Below are 19,238 nucleotides of genomic sequence, written 5' to 3'. Positions count from 1 at the left end.
AGATCCCTAACATTAATGTCACTAGTTCTAAGGGTGTGCAACAAGAAATCCCTAACATTAATGTCACTATTTCTATCCAGTGTGCAATCCATTGTGTTTAGTAGCCATGCACTCTTATAGTAGGTTCCTCATGTAGCAGGTATTGAAATTACAGCTATTTTCTGGCTAATTACCAGTGGATTTTACTGTTTGCCAGTAGAAAAAAAACCCACTGGCCATTTTCTTCCAGTAGACATGAAGAGCATAAACACATGGTCAGTGAAAGAACTGGCGAGATTTCTGTACCTATAGGCCCGGTATTACACCCGTTTTTTAGTTTTTATTATTATTTGACCCTCATGGGATTCAGTAAAAACCTTCGCAGCCCCATTCTAGCTTGCCAAGTGGCCCCATGCAATTATAAAAACCTTGAAAATGGAATACAAAATGGAATAATATGGTAAACCTCAATGGGCAACCTTGAAACTCATCCCTCCTACCCCCCACCCCTTACCCTACCTTACCTTATTCCCTTTTCATCTAAAGAGAAGACATAGACCCACCCAGTCCTCAATCATGGAGCTGTTACTTAAAAAGAAAAGCAAAATAAAAAAGAAGCAGTTGTCTGGTTCAGTCATCCACTAAAATTGACTTAATTAACCCTTTAAAGGTAGTTGTCAGTTTATACCGGACCAAGAAGATCGGAGAAGACAACCCAGTCCTAAGAAATTCTCGCAAAGCAAATAATTTATACTCTTGTGCAAAAAAACCAATGGCAAATTCATGGCGTGGAAATTTACATACAAAATTCCATATAAAAGTGGTTGGTCATTCTAAAAGAGGCCATGTACTGAGAGAAACGGAATGTGATTTAACGATCTTACATTAATGTTCAGTTAAAAAAAAGTAGAAACTTTATATTGTACGATATTACCTCATACACATAAAAATGCATTGATCGACGTGAAAGAAAAATGTCAATAAAAAAGGAATTGCGCACTCATAGAAAATATATTACGAAAAATACAACTAATCGCAATGATTCTTAGACCGGATAATCTTAAATCATACTTCCATGGTTAAAGCCACCCTGATCATAACCGTAATATCTTCATTGACTAGTTGGGAATTCATCTCCACATTAAAAGTTTGCTTTGCTAAGAGAAGAAAAATCGTTTAGAAGTCAATCACTTCAAATTAGTTAAGCTCATAATTAGGCCTCCAATGACGTTCATTCGATCGAAATTTCATCCAAAACCAATCTTTGGGAAACTTGTACATGATCTTGAAGTATCATTCATTATGAAAATGAGATGATATCAAAATATATCAAAACAATCGGGTGGTAATATGTTGTGATGGTTGGGAGGGAAGGGGAACGGGGGGGGGGTTCTCTCAAAATGTATTTGAACTGAAAAATGTGTAACCTTTCCTCTGGAGCAATTATAGTGTACCCCACTTTACAGAAATGAGATCACGCCAGAATACTTCATAAAGAAATAGTGCTGTGCGTGAGGGGGGGGGGGGGGAGTTGGTACGTAAATTTACATTGTCGACGTCTCGGTCTGTCCTGCTTATTCATATCAAACGGGTGGACTCGGCGTCTTTGCAATTCAAAATGGCTGATCGACACCGAACCCCTTCATTCCCTCCACCCCCACACAAGCACCCTCTTCCCTCACTCAACCATTACCAAGTTAATTCGTACGAGAATATTGATTCTAAATAACACTTTCTCTGGAGTTCCTTAAATTATATTCGATGGCTGCCGATGATTGCAGGCCGTCGCCATCTTCAGCAATCTCGTTTATTTGATCAGCTGAGAGACTTCGCTTGGATGGTAGAGCTTCGACCTCGACCCTGGAGACTGCACCAAACCCTTGCGTCTGCCGTCGACGGTTGCGGAGATGAAGGAGAGCAAACACGAGGAGGAAAATAAACATCTCGTGGACGACGATAATGTTATAAACGACTACAAATGAGAAGGGGAAAAACATATATATTAAATAAAAAGATTTTCTATATAGATATATATATATATATATATATAGATATATATATATATATATGTAATCATAATAATCATAATAAAATGGTCAGAAACGTGCACTTAAAATGCAGTAGATAGGGAACATAAAGGGAATTGATACTCAGGCTATAAAGGGACAGGAGAATTTTATCTCCATATTTCACCTGTCCCTGGCGTACATTTCAACCCAAAGGAAAAGTTGTGCGTTGCCTTGCCGATTGGTGAGATCCGGTCAAAGATGAGTCGTGTATTCCCAATGCTTTTAAATTAACCCAGGAAAGGTCATGAAACATAAGATGTTTATCACAAATAGTCATTTAATGAGTGTGGGAAAGGGGTAAGGAGGGAAGTGGTTGGGGTTTCGTTGTGGTTCTCTGTGGACCGTTTACCTCCTCGCCGTGATGTCATTGTTTGTATAGTCAAGGAGTCCGACTGAGGAAAGAGAGTAGGAGGGTGGGAGGCAAGGAGGGGTGGGGAGTGTATTACATACCATCGGTTCGTGAGCCGGATGTCCAAGGACCAATGCAAGGGAAAGCATCGAGTCTAGCCAGTAGAGTAAAGATGAAACTTTCTATGTTCGTTGAAAGAAGGACGGTTTGAAGAATAGCAAATTTTGGTCGAATTTCCTCTTGTCTGAGATACTCGAGTGACGCATGGTAGAATATCTGGAGTCCATAGACGGCTATGAGAGTAGACACCATCGTTACTACTTGCAGATAGAGTCCAGCGACTAAGGGATCAACCTTAAAACATGAAAATAAAAATGGAAAAGCAAAGGATTACAAATTACTTGAAGGAAAAAATTTGGAAAGAACTTAGTGGGTAGAGAAACGGGAAAAACATTGCAAACATTATTATCTCTTTGGTAGTACACGCTGCAATTTCTACTGGAAGCACACGAACATTCTAGAAAGGTGCGAATCAGATCTCGTTGGAAATATAATGTGGTTGAATTTCAAGTCATGACTTGCAATATACATGATCATTTCGACATAAGAGATACTTTATTAATTAGAATTAAAACAATTAATGATGGTCAATTTGACTAGCTACACTTACGAACGAATCTTCCTGTACGCCATCAGCCCACATGACGGCGTTCAGGAATACACACGTAGGGCGAATAATCGTCACTTGAAGGACCAGGTACCGAATCAGATGGAAACGTTTACTGAAAGGAAATGACGTGACTCCTGGTCAGTAAAGGTCACAACACTTACACATCGATTTTCCCTATATTAATTCTTGTCTTCCATATTAAGGCTACATTAATCGGGTAAGTAATAAAAAAATTATGAAAAATCGTCTTCCTGAAAGAAACGTAATATGCTATTCCTACCTCTCCCCCCCCCCCCCACGCCGCCCCTATACCTCAGATACAATTTTAAATGGGTGTACATTGGTGATGTGAATGGCATTCAGGTGGCAAATACTGTAAAACTCATGTAGACGACATATATTACTTACACATCTAACTGTACTTCTGGCAAAAATGGCGCGAAACAGCAGGCCAAAGGCGCCCTCGCTATAGATACAGGCTTTCGACAAATTGTATTTATCATATCCTGTGGTCCGCCGTAATAGTCGATTAGTAATAACAGAAAAGAATAAATAGTGTGCGCTAAGTACCTGTGGAAATAGAAAGGTGGTCAACGGTACAAAAGACAATATGAACATAAATATCAAATAATCATAATAATAACTACCCCCCCAGGAATTTCTATGCAAATTAGGCCACGTGGATATCCATAATAAAGTACAATAACACCGGTGTAAATAGTTGATAAGGGAATGTTATAATTGGATTTGAAGATGCATACTTTCTCGTGGTACTATGACAGTTATATAAAGCAACGAATCAACACTACATGTTGTGTTCATGTGTTCGATTGGTGTGATATGCAACCACAACGAACCGTCTGCTGACACATCATTGGACGATATCTATAGTGACGCAAGATGGATAGATGACATATGCAAATTACTTTCGTTTTGTCTATTGAGTGTACGATCTTCAATAGTACTACTAATAATGGATAATACTAATAATAATAATAATAATAATAATAGTTATAATAATAATAGTTATAATAATAATAATTATAAAAGTAATAATAATAATAAAAATAATAATGATAATAATAATAATAATAATGATATTAATAATAATAATAATAATAATAATAATAATAATAATAATAATAATAATAATAATAATAATAATAATAATAATAATAATAATAATAATAATAATAATAATAATAATAATAATAATAATAATAATAATAATAATAATAGATATTACAGGAGGGGATGTGAGAGAATGGGGTAAACTTGACTTTGGTGACGTAACGGTTTGGTTTAGTTATGACGTCACCGTGAATATTTTAACAGCTACTCACATACTTGATCCCCATTTTGCAATGTTTGAAGCTCTTGGTACGAGAAATCCCGTTAATGACGTCAGAGAGAAAATCTATATATATGAAAAAATACATAATATATAAAGAATGAAAAGAATATCAACTTTTGCAAGTGAAATTAATTATCCTTGCATCATATATCTCGAGAGTTTTTATCTCTGTGACACGCATCTTTTTAATTTATCAACACGAACAATCCGACTAATCAAAATGTTTTGTTTTTATCTTGTGGATATTTTTGTCAGTAATTCCTGCTTCAAAATGCCACAAAAGTTTATGTTCATCGACAACCTTGAGTGACACAGAGCTTCCCCCCCCCTCCCGCCACCGCCCAGACAATCCTGCGTTACAAATAGGCTTATGTTATACACTGATACCCCTATCTTTCCAAAGGACTTAACATTGCTGGTCATCATGAACCTGTGAGTCTCGATGTAAGAGGGCTGGGATTGAAAGCGAATCAATTTGTTTGCCCAGGATCTATCATGGCTGACTTTTCTGGAGAAAAAAAACTGATACCCCCCTTCCCCTCTTTCTACCCCACCCAATCGTTGCCCGCAGACCTTAAAACATAATTATGGAGTATGAAAGTAGTGTTGCAAACTCACCGGAAATAGACCAATTAGTCGCACCACAAAAATTCTTCTGGGCCCAAATTGAGTTCGTTTATGGATGGTGATACTTAAGTAGCCGTAAAGTGCATATGTTAAAACGGCGAAGATTATGGTTGTACAGAAAATGGCAGTCGACCAGCCGTTTTGTAAATATGCTTTATAAGACGAAAGGAAAGAGATTATCAACATCAACAAAATCAATAAAATAAATGTAAACAAATTATGTGAATACATTTGCAGCCCACATGCATAAATGTAGTCTATAACCGTTCGTTTGACCCTTCCCCCTTCCCTCCTTCCCCCATCATCGTATTTGTCCTTATTACACCAAATATTTGCTATTATAATTTAAAAAATACTACACCGTACTAATTACATTAATTAATTGTGAAATATACCTCATGCCTTTGTGGATGAATGAGTGTTTTCTTCTATATACCTTTCTCTCCTATTTTATCATCCTACCTGTCCCCACCCCACTCCCAAAGAAATGTCCCAACCCCACTCCCAAAGAAATCACCTTACCTTTATAAACGTCGGACGCTGTGACCGTGACATCGGTGCAATTCATGACGTATTGATCCAGTGTTCCTCTTCTAAAATTTATTCCCATACTGTCGGTTAATAAGAATAATGCAAAGAATGAATATTCATAGCAATGTCATGTTAGACTTGCGTCAAATCGTTTAAGCTTTATTCGAGCGTCGGTAATTGATTTAAAGCTACGAACATAAGGGTGTGGGGGGGGGCTAACTTTAACCGTCTGATTGTTTGGCAATCGGTCGTAGTGTAGCATTGCAGTCTTGTAGATATGGATGATCTAAGAATGGGAGCCTGGCGGGGGGTGGGGTGGGGATGAGGGGGATGGGATAGCCATATCGTGTCCCCAGTTCTAATTATGCTAATCTCCACCAGAACATAGAATTATATTATAAAGCATGGACTACACCTCACTGACACTTTGGCGATTGACGATTGGTACTTTTTAAGAAAAAGTCACACAGGAAAGAACCTGGGCATGAAAACCAAACTACCGAACGACTGATCCGCTCTCAATCCCCCATCCAGTCCCCTTGCATCGGGACTGTGACTGTGTGATCATCGTCAGGTGTTCATCACCATTCCCCTCGAAAGGGAACAGATACTACACATGATCTTAGCCAGAAGGCCGAAAAGCGATTGGTTTTCGATAGAAAATGTATGAAAGGATGTGTATGTAGTAAATACTGCAGGGATATTTGCACCTCGATGGTTACACATATATGGTGTATGAACGCTATACATGAATAGTCCGTAGCTATTCACAGCTCAGGTTGCACAATAAACGAATTAAAAAAAAACCGTATGAGAGCTGTTGTGCATATATATAGACCGTACTTACATGGAGGTCGACTAGAGTTCTCTAAGATTCTTTACAAATGTTTCTCTATGGGTCCTTGGTACTGTATAATTAAACGATTGTCCAGCCTTTTGTCATGTACTGTTTTCGGTCATTTTATGCAGTAGTTTACACAGCCTGACTCACTGCAGGCAAAGCCTCATATATGCCAATAGTATATAAGATGCGCGTGTAAGCATAGATAGGCTCTTAACCAAAGGGGAATGTAGTTAGATCGGAGCTAGTTGTCAATAATACACTGTTTACCAATCAAATAAGGGTTGTTTACTTGTTAAAGTCATTAGACTAATCCAATCGTCTAAGTCCGGCATTAAATTTAGGTTACCATCTCTCGCCTTGACTTTATCGAAGATAATTGTTACGTAACCATTGTCCAGGACGTTATATGTACATATATTTCGATCGCATAAAATGTTCGACAATGGAGTAAAGTTTAGGTCAGTTATTTTAATCAAGTCTTGATATTGTTCAGCAATATTTTGAAGTCGGCTCGTAATACTAGACCGATTGGCGTAGGGATCGAGATGGAGGGGGGGGGGGGGGGTAATCAACACTTTTTGGACCGGCACAATACTCGTGCCATGTAATTTGTGAAATTTTGTACACATGATGATGGCGCAGGTGGAGGACCCATTACGTAGTCTACACCGAGGGGGTTGGCGGAGGGGCTGTAAATGTAGAGGATGCCCCATACCTGTATAAATAAGAAATTTTGCAGTATCGAAAAACAACAGCTAAGTTTTCCAATTGAAGCCACGACTAGCTATAAATGAACTCTAAGCATGGTCATCATTAAAATTTCAAATTTAATTTCCAATCTCGTCTTAATTGGCAAAACAAAATTAATTTATATTGGACTTCAATAAATTGATATACTAATCGACTTGATGCGCTTTCTCATCAACGGCCGAGGTAGTCATTTATAGTACGTACGTACTACCTTTGTCTTTATTACCGGTCGGTATTATGTATCCAAGTACGTACTCATTGTGTTGATAATTATAACACTGAAATTTGTATATGCCTATACTCATGTAGTACTACGGATAACTGCTTCGTTACGACGTATTATAAACATCATCCGACACCGGTTCTGTCATTTTATATTGACTTTATAGTTACGTTACAGTTCCGTTCATCACATAGATCCGACAGGCCAGTAGGTTAAAGTTGAGCTGTTGTAGCAACGTGCTCCTGTCACCCCTGGTAATATATATTACAATAACGCTTGGCATATGACTTTGTTTCACCGTGCTGAATATGTTTATCAACTTATAATTTATGCAGACATAGGGAAACAAAGCGAACTCTTACAGAGAGTCGAACAGTGTATACCGCTGCATGTATCTAAGCACATGTATCTTAGCATTCTAGTCTCATCTGCAGAAGGGTGAATCTTTAGGTATACATTCAACCGGGAGAAATAGGACGTCGTGTAACGATGCAAGAAAAATTCACAAAGCATATATAGGTGAAAGTTCAATGTTTATTTTCAATTGTTAAAATCTAGTTGGCATTAGGCAGTTTAATTCATAGCCTATCATAGACCCTATTCCAAGAAAAAAGAAAGAAAATGGAGCGAACGAACGACCGAAATCAGTGCTATATTATTGCATGCTTCTATGTAGCCTAGCTTTTCTGTTGTTGTTTGTTTTATATAATATCTGGAATGTTCCTTTAAGGATAAACTGGTGATGACGTCAGATCCTCAGAGTAATTCTTATAATGAAAATGTTTAACCACTCTTTTGTAAATTCAATGAACTCGATCCCTACTAAATTATGATCACTTACGTTCATATGCCCCACAATAGTTTAGAACAACATGGAATGCCATTCAAGCCAATTGAGTGTCCTATAGACAAATTTGAAATGTATTGTAATCATGTTTAAGTCTTATAAATCCTAGTGAGCTTTGCCGTGCAAAGTTGAAAAATTGACTTCTATATGGTCTCTGTTTTAGACTAAGTGGGCCAGTTACTTTAGTTGAAAGGGTCACTTTCTCAAAAAGTAAAAGTGGTATATGGGAAAACAAATAATCATTGGCCGAAAGCAGTGTTTTTTTTTAACAAACTTCAATTTTGTGCTTATAGTCATCCCTTAAAAAAACACGTTCTTTTTTCTTGAGAATTTATTAAACAATGGATTATCATTAAGGCTTGCACTGAGTTGAGCCTACGTCAGATCCATTTAGCTTTATATGTGTTTTTCAGAGATTTTGGCATAATTTAAAGGTAAATATTTTGCAACCAAATAAAGCTTGACCAACATTAACGGCACTAAATTTGGTTCCATTGATTTGTCAAGTTTTTGATGAATTATCACATAGGCTATCAATATTAAAATTCTGCATTACCCTTTGAAACCTTCACAAGAAAATACCGCAGGCAGATACAGTAGTATTTGACTGCGGTATATCTGATTCGGTTTGCGTAATCAAAATAATAACATTCCTAATCCATTTCCACGGTGTCCTTCCTAACCCGGCCAGTCACGATGAGGGCACGAACGGGTTACCCCCCCCCCCCCAATACTCTTGGGTAATTCCCAGTGCCCCTACAGGACCCCGATGCCCCAGATCATCACCCCAGGGTCAATAACTATGCCATATGCACAAGAAATGTAACGCTGGGTTCCTTCTAACGTGCGGGAATATTCGTTGTTATCATCTCAGGAATGCCACCCAAACGAAATCTCCTAGCTATACCATCCAGACTGTCCATGGACTATCATAATTTACGACCCGTGTTTATAGAATTTTGACGTTCCCGCTTTTAAGTTTTGGCCCTGTATTCGATATAGGCCTCTGTATACCGAGTATACAAGAGTTGTTATACACATATAGAAGGTAGTACATTGCTATATGAGTTAGTCATGTGCGTATTCCCGCTCTGGGCTTCTTGCCATGCACGCATGACTATGTATATATAAAGCAAAGGCGTGTAGGCCTACTAGTAGTCATATGTTTACATAAGTTTATAAATCGTGTAACCTAGAAATGAACAGTAAATATACATACCACTAATATTCAATTTTCAGCGTCAATATACGTGCTACTCAAACAGTAGTTCATTGCGAGAAAGGTTGAACGTGCTCGACTTAAGTACGACGGAATAATATCGAGACACTAGCTAGTGTACAAGCAGGCAATATCCATTCACAATACTGCAGGCATTTAGCTTTATGAGTCAGACGTGTATCTATAGTTAATATCCAACTTTTAGTTTTGCTTTCTGCAGTTGTAAGCATACAGTGGGAGGGTGAAAGTCCAACACGATAAATATAGTCTGGCAAGATAAGATGCCTTAATTAATCTAGGCTATAGGCCTAGTTACCTAGATGATATATTACAACTAGAAGGCATATCATCTAGTTGAGGTGTGGTATATATCTCTACCATGGTGGGGGGGGGGGGGGTCGGAGGGTTTCATGTTTCCAATTGTTCTCTCGTTACTAACTTTGAAGTTTGAGAATTAACTTCCTCCGCAGCTGACACGTGTCAGATGATCGCCAATTTCTCTTCGCATTCTTCGGATTTCTCCTCCTCCTACCGATTCTCCTTTACGCACTCTTTCTTCTTTTGGTATATAATTTATTTATTTTTATTGGGGGGAGGGTTAATTGGAGACCAATTGGCCAGCTACCTGCTGGTTAATTTAGCCTATAAACCCACGGTTACCTGTTCGTGTTCCTTCACCAGTGGCGTCGCCAGCCATTTCAATCTGGGGCACAGGGAGGGCACAGCACTTAATTAGGGGGTACACAATATTTATTTGTGAATGCCGTCCTGGGGGTGGGGTCTAGGAGAGGGGTTTCCACCCTCCCTTTTTTTTTATTAATTGAGGGTCCTTATATTCAATCTGGTGCTATATTTTGCAACTTGAAGTAGCTTTATGTTCAAGAATTTTCGGGCTTAGTCTATCTGATATTTATGTTTTTAACTGAGGCGAATAAAAAAGTTATAAAAAAAATGAAAATTAACCCTTTTGTTTGATAATGTTTTTAAATAAGAGTTTTGAAAAATTGAAATTGAACTTCATGCAGGGTAGAAGTGAAATTTAAGCACCAGCGATTCACGCAGGGGACCCTGTGACCTAAATTGTTAGTGAGAAAACAACTGGTTATTGTAATGGTCATGATACGTTTCGTCATTTGTAAAAAGAAAGTTTTTGTTTGAGTACGTTTTTTAACACTACAAATCGCATATGTGGGCACCTGTGGGGCACGATTTTTGATTCGGAGGGCACGTGCCCACCCCAAGACCCCCCCCCCCCCCTTGGCGACGCCGCTGCTCTGCACGTTATGTAGGGCCAGATTCCGGGTTACTAAGTTAAAACACCATTTGCTTCAATTGCAAGAGGTAACGGTGTAGCTTACGTAGAGATGGAGGACAGACGGCAGCTCGGTTGGTTCGGCGCGGTGTCGATCGTCATTATATTTGCCTACCATATAGATCGAAGCTATATATATTGAATAATCAGAATCGAAGTTCTACTGATTATATATGAATATATTTATTATAAATAATTCATATTGAATGTTGGACATTTATCGATTTCCGTGAACCTTTCCCCTCGCCATTCTTGATTACCCCCCCCCCCCCCCCTACTGTTTTCAATACCAACCGGACGTGAACGAGCTACCCATATAGTTCAAATTTCGTGGTACAGTAAGCCTTCGCATTATAGTCTACTCATTTATATATGCCTAATCTCACGTAATACTAAAATCAATTTATATACTTACCATATACATCAGTACGCAATTTTCTCCTTTTCTCGGTCTGCTGAGTGATGAGCATAAATTCGACAACGATTTATGGCAACAGCACCAATATCTTCCGTTAGTTCCACAACGATCAACCCTATATAGCTGTTTCTTCCTTCTCAGATGTACTGGTATGGAAAAGTAATTGACGTCAGGTCGGAGACAGTTCAAACTGTGTGCAAGTTGTTGGTAGAAGATCAAAATGTCATAAACAAAAGCTGACTTCGTGATTCTCCATATCGCTATGTTTTATTTTGATTTGCCAGTTCATCCAGAAGTCTTTACAAAATACATTGTTGCGATAGTTGTGCATAGTTGTAGGTTAGTGTTACGGTTTAGTGATTAAATTAAATAACTTAAGATTAGGCTGTGCTTACGTTCCGTGGCGTAATAAATGGACTAGTTCAGCGAAATTGATTAATCACGAAATGTTTTGGCAAAACGCGAATGACATTTATCCTAGGGTGATTGAGATATTTCATTATCTATGATACTTTCCAATTGTTCTATTCTTCCAATTGCTGTGACAAGGTATGTAAAACGTAGCTAAGTAGTGGCTTAAAGTTAGAGCGTAAGTTAAATGTTTGACAATTCTTTTAGTTTTAGCATGTGTACAGTTACAGGGCTACTACACTAGGCATAGCCACGTAGTATAGGCCTAGTCCGTCAGGCTTTCCTCAAGACTGCTTGGGGTATTACTTAGTCTAGGTCATTACAATGGTAGTAACTAAGTAAGTGCAATTCACTTTGACGATATAAGCTACACAGAAACGTGAATGTGTTAGTGTTGGGCTTAAATATACCGAATTGGTAATGTATACGCATAGGCTACTATACAGGCTTTTCTTTGGTCCTCCCAGATAAGTGAGGCCTAAAACTTAGGCCTTGTGATTTGACACTCAGAAATTTACTAGTTGACAGTTAGAAGAAGAAACTATTTACGTTTAACCATTCTACTTGCAGTAAAACATTGAAAGAAGATGAGGTGTAGATTACAGAATCTTTTCATTCTGTTGGCGTTACTGCTGATCCTGTTGATTGTTACGATGTTTCTAACTGATGGCAGTAAGTATCTTAGTTTACTGTAGCAAATTAAAAATAGACATCTTACTGGGAAATAATAAATGAATTTAAAGAGGTTGGATTTTTTTTCTCTGCCCTATCTTAAATTAGTGTTTAATTGGTCAATATGTAACTTTGCTAAAAATTGTTGATTTAAACTCAGTCAAAAAGCTATTTAAAGGGTGTGAAGACTCTCGCAAAAAGAAACGTCTAATGCCAGTAATTTGACCTAGTTTTGAATGAGGTATAACAGAAGTGTTAGACACCACCATCGATCCCAGAAAATACACACACAAAGCTTGCTACCATCGGTAATTAGACACTAGTGTACAGTCAGTACATACAGCTGCTTAAACTTCTTCTTGAAGTCTTTTCCAAATTGTATAATGGGTTGTATGAATGAAGATCATTGGTTTACAAGGTAATCTGGCTGTTGAATAGCACTCCAAGCATAGAAATGGTTGTAAGGCTGTGTAGTTTGAAAGCTTCATTGGCAGAGGAGAGATTTTAAAATTGTAACAGTAACTAATTTTCTTTACTGTTTCAAAGAGAAGTTGAAGTTAGTTCACTTTAGTTTATCCATGGAAGGATTAGGAAGCCACTAGCTCATGTGATACTCTATTAATGCAGTGATCATGGATGAAGATCAAGCCTCCATTTTTCTGTAATATTCAGAGAATCAAAGAGGCTGGTCTGTATATTACGCAAGCCATTCCTGCTTAGCCGACAGGTAGCTGGTATAACGTACCCATTGGTCGATAGTGTATTCCATCATTTTACCCCTCTCTGATACAGGGAAACTAAAAGCACTTTATCACTGCAGCACATCCATATCAAACGTGGTTGTTTTCAAAACCAGTGAAAGGACAAAAAACAAAGTCCATTTTCCATGTCCATTTTCCAAGTACCAAAATACAATGGTTTCTTAGTTGGTTTTTGAATCAGGGCCCCAGTTTTCGTTTTGGAACCCAAACACTTTGCATCAGCATTTTGCATCACTCATAAACCTTTGGCATCACTCGTAACACTTTGCATCACTCGTAAAGCCAACTTTGAGTTTTTCAAACTTTTGACTTGTTCTGCATTATAATTTAATTTTCAAAATGGAACTTAGCTACCCAAGGCTAATGACAGAATGTACATTGTTATGGAAATTAAATATTGAATAACATATAAAAAAAATCCAAAGGTGAACTCAAATTCTATTTTTTTTTTTAATGTCTAGTTTAATTAAAATATTGGCTACTGTGGCTTTGTTTCAGTACGGGGAGGGTAAGGCGGGAAGTGGGAGGCAATAGTTCCACCTAGTGAGAAGGCTATAAACCACCCCTGCCCCCAACTCTCTCCTCCATGCTTGTTATGCCTCTGATATCAGGTCTGGAAGAGTGTATGTCGCTAGTTTAGCCTTATTTAAAGGTTGTGAAGACTTGCGCAAAAAGAAACGTCTAATGCCGGTAATCTGACCTAGTTTCGAATGAGGTGTAACAGAAGTGTTAGACACCACCATCGATCCCAGAAAATACACACACAGCTTGCTACCGTCAGTAATTAGACACTAGTGTACAGTCAGTACATACAGCTGCGGTCAATACCCACAGCACAGTTTATAAACGATACAGCGATGGACATCTCAGGTCCAGCTAAAGATAACAAGGTATCACGTTTCATTACTGTCTTCATTTTGTAGCGACACAAACAAAACATCACTTGCAAGCAACGGAAAGTTAACTTTTTTCAGATGGCCGCACAGGGTTTGGGGCGAGTCTTCAATGCCTTTAAACTATCTTTAGTTGATGAATGTTTGACCCTGTTTTATTTCATCAGATGATTCAAACAATCTTGGAATCGATACATTCAGGGAGAGGGAGCTCCTGCAACACATCACGCGGGATCCGAAGAGGAAGTTGAAATATAACTACCCCATCAGCAACAACTACACACTCAAGAAGATATCCATAGATGTATCGAAAGGGATGTACTCCGACACGGTGGAACTGGACCGCCACATGCCGGTGGTGACCGGGTTCAGACAGAGCGAAGCCTACTTGGGACTCGGGATGGTGGCCTCCGTCCAGTCGCACATGCCCTTGAAGAGAATCATTGTGTACACGATGGGGGTGCACCCTAAAATCATGAAACAGGTAGGAGGGATGCTTCCAAAACCAATTACGATGGGAAGTAGGTAGTACTGATAGCATTTTACATAGACACTGTGTCAGAAGTAGGATGCTAAGGGGTAGGGGGGGCGGGGAGGGTGGGCTGCATAGGATAGAATCTGCACTTTCACACAATAGGCAATGCATTTCTATTACTTTTCTTTTCGGCTTTGTAGCAGGGGATTTTAATGCTGTGGCAACGTTTCTTTTTGAAACAGTGTCGTAGCAACTTTTACAATTTGTGGGGTAAATTATCTATTGAAGTAAGAGTAGAGTGGAAAATGAATGTTCTGTGATATTTAAAGATATTAAAAGTAATCATGTGTACTGTATCAGGGACTAATTTAGTGTCCAAAATTTGCATAGTATTTTTTTATAGCTCTGAAACTTGATCCTTATAAATGTACTGTGGTATCTTTGTACATAAACTGCTATCCATCTTTTCACTTCTATAGCAATTTTGCCCCATCTCGCATACCTGTAACATATAATGTCTTGACCTCGTAAACCAGCCAACTCTCGGATGCTGCTCGAAAAATGCGTCTAAATGAGAAATATGCTAATTGTTATTTGTACTGGGTAAAGAACAAAGAAATTTATGGCTAGACCAGGATTCAAACCAACTGTCGTCATCTTCTTTGTACATGTGTTACTTTCAGATGAGGTCCATGTGTAATGTGGAAGTAAGGAATGTCGACTTCAATAAATACCCCCGAATCGTTTCAAAACCAGAGAGCAGAGCCTGGAGAGTTTATATGTTGATGGTAAGCTTTTACTCAGTATGAAACTGTGTAAATAGAATAAAGCTTGTTTTTCTTAGGTTTTTTTTTTCTCTTCAATATTTTTGTGTACTCACAAGGTTTGATTCAACCTTGGTCAAAATTTTCAGCTAAAAATGGCTGAATTACAACAAACACAATCCTAACCATCATCCTTAGCTTATATTACAGAGATCTTTGGGTAGAAAAACTTCCCCAAACAAGCTAAAGTAAAGTCTTGCTCCATTTGGGAGATATCCTAGTTGAAAAGTCTTCATATGAGAGCTGTGATTTTGTAAATCTGTGATGTCACAGTGATGTCATAGTGCCACTAGAATCTAACACCTTTTACTTTCTCTTCTTCTTTTTTTTATTCATTCCATGTGTTTTGAAGTTGAAACGTTGACAGTTTCGACCCTTGAAACAGGTCTATCGTTAGGTCATGTAACCGATTGAAACCCATCACCATTATTATAGAAAGTAAACATTGCAAAAAGTGAAGAAAAATATGAAAATTGTAATTATATATTGTGTGATATTTAGACTTGATCAAGTCTTCGGCCTGACATGTGAAGAAACTTTAAATCTGTGACATCTTCTAAATAGAATGAGATATTTCTCAGCTGTGTGGGAATGTTGTTCATGACAGGTTGTTTGAATTTTGTGTGGGAGTCAAAAAATCATGTCCAGTGCTTGGAACAGCCATTTCCAGCCATTTAGGGGTGTTTTTACCTATAGTAAATAATGGTGGTGGGGTTCCTTGCAGTGCAGATGGGTGTCATAGGCAACCCTATGATAAAGTGCCAGTCTTGAAACATAACAGATATTTTCCAAGTGTTTAAATAGTACCTGATGTGAGATCAGTCCACCTTACTAAAACTAGTTGTATGTGGTACTGCATTTACATGATATTGAGAGAGGAGATTACAGAAGAAATGCAATCATCTGTTGTCAGTTGATATCATTATTCGTTTGTTTGTTCGTAGGTAATATCAATGTAGGCCATATCAATAAACATAATGTTAATCTATAGAAAACATTGTGTAAACATTAAAGACGTTTCCCATGTGCTGATAGAATTCAGTCTATACCGCATACAACATCCATCCTTTTGATTCCTTGCGCAGGAAGTGCTCGCGGAGTTCGGAGCATTCTTCTACGCCAGTCCGCAAGTCAGGTTCCGAGCTCCCGTCAACCTGCTGCTCCCGTACATCAAAAACCACAAGGGCATCATCGGCAAATTGACGCCGAACGTGACGGTCGTGAGCTCGACTCACCCCGAAACGTTCCGGTCTCTGAATGTCAACCTGAAGACATTTGAGGGCAAGTTTCCAAACGCGGTCGCCATTTCCGAGCACGTCTTGGTCGTGATGAATAACTCCCAGTTGTACGATACGTTCTGGACCCCGCTGAGACACTGCGCGGAGGATTGGAAGTGCATAGCACCGAAGGGGTCGACTCCAGATTGGGTGGACAATGGCACTACGGTAGAGCATACGCACCATTACGACTTATCTGTGGTGAACATCCTGATGTACAGACACTTTGGAACGGAATGGACTAGAGATGCCGGCCTGGCCAAGATGATGGACCGAGTGGTGGACTTTGCGAAGAGCGGCGGACTTCACGATTACCTGTGGGCTCATTACTGTAACCCGCCGAAGATGGAAATTGATTGCACCCTCGATAAGAGTAAATGCTGAGTCATTTAATAATCAAGATCAAGGACATTGTCGGAAAGCTTTGAACGGTGCCTTGAGTTTTAAATAGGTTTTTTCGATAATGAAACCATCGTAAGAGAAAAAATTGTGATGGTGACATTTTGAGAGCGGCCAAAAGAATACCAAAAGTACTTGCTTGGTAGTTCTTACCGAAAGAGTCCTTTTGTAGATTATTCGTGTCAGAATAGATAGAAGCAGAGAAATGTCTCTGTGAGGAAAAAGAACACAGGTGACAATAACAGAGGACTGCTGATGGTTTTAGTTTGATACTAGACCGACCATATCTGGAATTACCTGCATCGGATGTTATGTATAAAGCAGACATATTTTTATGTTGATGGAAATTAGGAAACTCAACTCCTGAGTCCTGCTTAAATGAGAAAAAATCACTTTTCCACTTCATTGACAGGTTCATCCTCAAGAAGTAAATTAATCCTGGGGCAATAACACAATGATTTTCATCAGTGGATTCCCCCGCCCCCCCCCCCCCTCCCTGTCCCTACTTTGCTCAATAGTTCAAACTCATTTACATGTAAAGACTGCATAGAGTGTTTCTATTGATTCTGAATGTTCTTGTGATCATAAATGTAAAAGCCAAAGACAACATTGAACATTGTAAGAGTATTTCCCATTTATCAAGTTTACCGCACTGGGTAGCTGATCAATTTTGCCAGTCATTATTACTTCAGTCTACCCGTATCAAGACTTAGCCATCTCTCTGACATTTTTTAGCAAAGTCTTGTAAAGTAAATCTGAACCTTTTTTCTGCACTCTTGGAGATGGAAAACTTCCTCTTTTCTTCTCCAGAGCCATAAATATATCAAAAGTTTGGTTCTTTGTACCAAATTTAATATTACATATACTGCCCCTTTAATCGACATCCAAAAATTTAAAGTTTTCAAAAATACTGCCCCATTGTAATTATTAGATATGGATTTTGGCTGGTTTGGGACCTGATGGATAACAACTCTGTATAATAGGGTAAGTTGTTGGTGCTTCGAGCATGTCTACTTTTACCACATTCGTGTGTCTATACATATATATTGTAGTAACATAAATGACTCCCAGGCTTGGTGGCAGCATTTATCAATAGGACCAAATCATATTGACAACAATAAGTGTGTTTTGTGAATTGTTTATGTGTGTGATTGCCTCTGGTCATCACATGTTCAGATGGTAGTTGGTTTGGCAAAAAGTGTTTGTTTTTGCTTTTATTTTGCGATATTCATGAACAAACATTGGAGTACTTTAAAATATATTTATTATGAAGACAGAAGAAGTATGAAGCTGATTACAAATTATTAAATTAAGAATATTTTATTATGTAATTGAGTTTAATTAAAGAAAACTATAACGAGTCAATGATAGCACATATACTTCTAAAAATATGTGTGTTGATATTTTTTTGTGAGGTAAAAGACTTCTCTTAAAGTTCTTAATCAGCTGCTGTGTCCCTGATTCAACAAAAATAGCTGTAAGTTACGTGCTTTTCATGTTAAGTGATTTGAGAGATTATTTTGAAAACACAACTTTCAAAGGCTTTACAAACTCACTCACACCCACACTATTTCATATTAACATATAAACACACACTTTTTGGAGCTGTAGAATAAGAAAATAAGGTATACTTTTGAAAAAAATAATTTGCAGAGCTATAAAGTTCTTTTATATGAAAAGAAAGTGTTTTTTTCGGGGGGGGGGGGGGTGTGGTCGAGACAAGTTATTTATAACTTAAAGTTGTGTTAATCTTTCGTACGTTAGCTTTCGTTATTTTTTTATGATCAAAGTCTTTTTATACATATTTTTGTTTTTATACTTTTTCTCATTTGTGTTTCATTTTTTACAATGACAATAGTTTGTATTTGATAAATCTAAATTAGTTTGATTGGGAGCTTTCATTGACACTAATCCTTTTATTTGATAAATAATTCATGTTAAGAGTGAATTAATTGCCAAAGTATGTTTATAAAATTTGATACAAACATTCGAATTATGATCACAATGACAATTTATGATAAATGACCGAAACAGCTAGTTTCAGTGGAAGAGTTTATATTCGTCTTCCCAAGAATAAAAAAATTATGAAACTTTATTCTTTATTGTCCTTTCTTGGTTTTGTGGCTGTGAGGGTGGTAGGGTCAGGGTGGTGCTGTGGGACAGGAATGGGAGTGAGGATAGGGGGAGTGACAGGGATGTTGTGCCTGTGAGGGTGGTAGGGTCAGTGTGGTGCTGTGGTGCTGTGGGAGAGGAATGGGGGTGAGGATAGGGGAAGTGACAGGGATGTTGTGGCTGTGAGGGTGGAAGGGTGGTAGGGTCACGGTGGTGCTGTGA

At 38.2% G+C, this 19,238-nt stretch overlaps 2 protein-coding genes across 5 annotated transcripts; one reads left to right on the top strand and one right to left on the bottom strand.

Moving 5' to 3' along the window:
* Positions 1 to 510: 510 nt before the first annotated feature.
* On the bottom strand, positions 511 to 11,331 carry LOC139962450 (organic solute transporter subunit alpha-like). Of its 3 annotated transcripts, none has more exons than XM_071962414.1 (8): positions 6,427 to 6,571; positions 5,571 to 5,659; positions 5,040 to 5,200; positions 4,411 to 4,484; positions 3,476 to 3,637; positions 3,068 to 3,179; positions 2,499 to 2,751; positions 511 to 1,951 (listed from the first exon to the last, which is right to left on the bottom strand). In XM_071962414.1, exons 2-8 carry the CDS (start codon positions 5,656 to 5,658, stop codon positions 1,701 to 1,703), a joined length of 1,101 nt encoding a protein of 366 aa, XP_071818515.1. In that variant the 5' UTR covers position 5,659; positions 6,427 to 6,571; the 3' UTR covers positions 511 to 1,700. The 3 variants fall into 3 exon arrangements, with proteins under 3 accessions (XP_071818515.1, XP_071818514.1, XP_071818513.1); XM_071962413.1 differs by lacking the exon at positions 6,427 to 6,571 and adding an exon at positions 11,190 to 11,331 and having other exon boundaries at positions 512 to 1,951; XM_071962412.1 differs by lacking the exon at positions 6,427 to 6,571 and adding an exon at positions 9,463 to 9,645 and having other exon boundaries at positions 513 to 1,951.
* Positions 11,332 to 11,388: 57 nt separating this feature from the next.
* LOC139962451 (uncharacterized) lies at positions 11,389 to 18,999 on the top strand. Of its 2 annotated transcripts, none has more exons than XM_071962415.1 (5): positions 11,389 to 11,531; positions 12,174 to 12,275; positions 14,097 to 14,413; positions 15,088 to 15,192; positions 16,314 to 18,999. In XM_071962415.1, exons 2-5 carry the CDS (start codon positions 12,191 to 12,193, stop codon positions 16,887 to 16,889), a joined length of 1,083 nt encoding a protein of 360 aa, XP_071818516.1. In that variant the 5' UTR covers positions 11,389 to 11,531; positions 12,174 to 12,190; the 3' UTR covers positions 16,890 to 18,999. The 2 variants fall into 2 exon arrangements, with proteins under 2 accessions (XP_071818516.1, XP_071818517.1); XM_071962416.1 differs by lacking the exon at positions 11,389 to 11,531 and adding an exon at positions 11,613 to 11,741.
* Positions 19,000 to 19,238: the final 239 nt, after the last annotated feature.

The sequence above is a fragment of the Apostichopus japonicus genome, chromosome 21 (assembly GCF_037975245.1).
Source record: "Apostichopus japonicus isolate 1M-3 chromosome 21, ASM3797524v1, whole genome shotgun sequence".
NCBI classification, from domain to species: domain Eukaryota; kingdom Metazoa; phylum Echinodermata; class Holothuroidea; order Aspidochirotida; family Stichopodidae; genus Apostichopus; species Apostichopus japonicus.
The sequence above is the reverse complement of the archived record's forward strand: the minus strand, read 5'-3'. Positions and strand labels throughout refer to the sequence as shown.

Bases quoted from the DNA above. Each gene is read 5' to 3' on its own strand.
- LOC139962450 (XM_071962413.1), bottom strand. From the start codon at position 5,658: ATGGGAATAAATTTTAGAAGAGGAACACTGGATCAATACGTCATGAAT. The intron at 4,485-5,039 runs GTGAGTTTGCAA...TCATATATATAG, and splicing joins GACTAATTGGTCTATTTCCG to ATTTTCTCTCTGACGTCATT. The intron at 3,638-4,410 runs GTGAGTAGCTGT...CTATTTCCACAG, and splicing joins GCAAAATGGGGATCAAGTAT to GTACTTAGCGCACACTATTT.
- LOC139962451 (XM_071962415.1), top strand. From the start codon at position 12,191: ATGAGGTGTAGATTACAGAATCTTTTCATTCTGTTGGCGTTACTGCTG. The intron at 12,276-14,096 runs GTAAGTATCTTA...TTATTTCATCAG, and splicing joins GATGTTTCTAACTGATGGCA to ATGATTCAAACAATCTTGGA. The intron at 14,414-15,087 runs GTAGGAGGGATG...TGTTACTTTCAG, and splicing joins ACCCTAAAATCATGAAACAG to ATGAGGTCCATGTGTAATGT.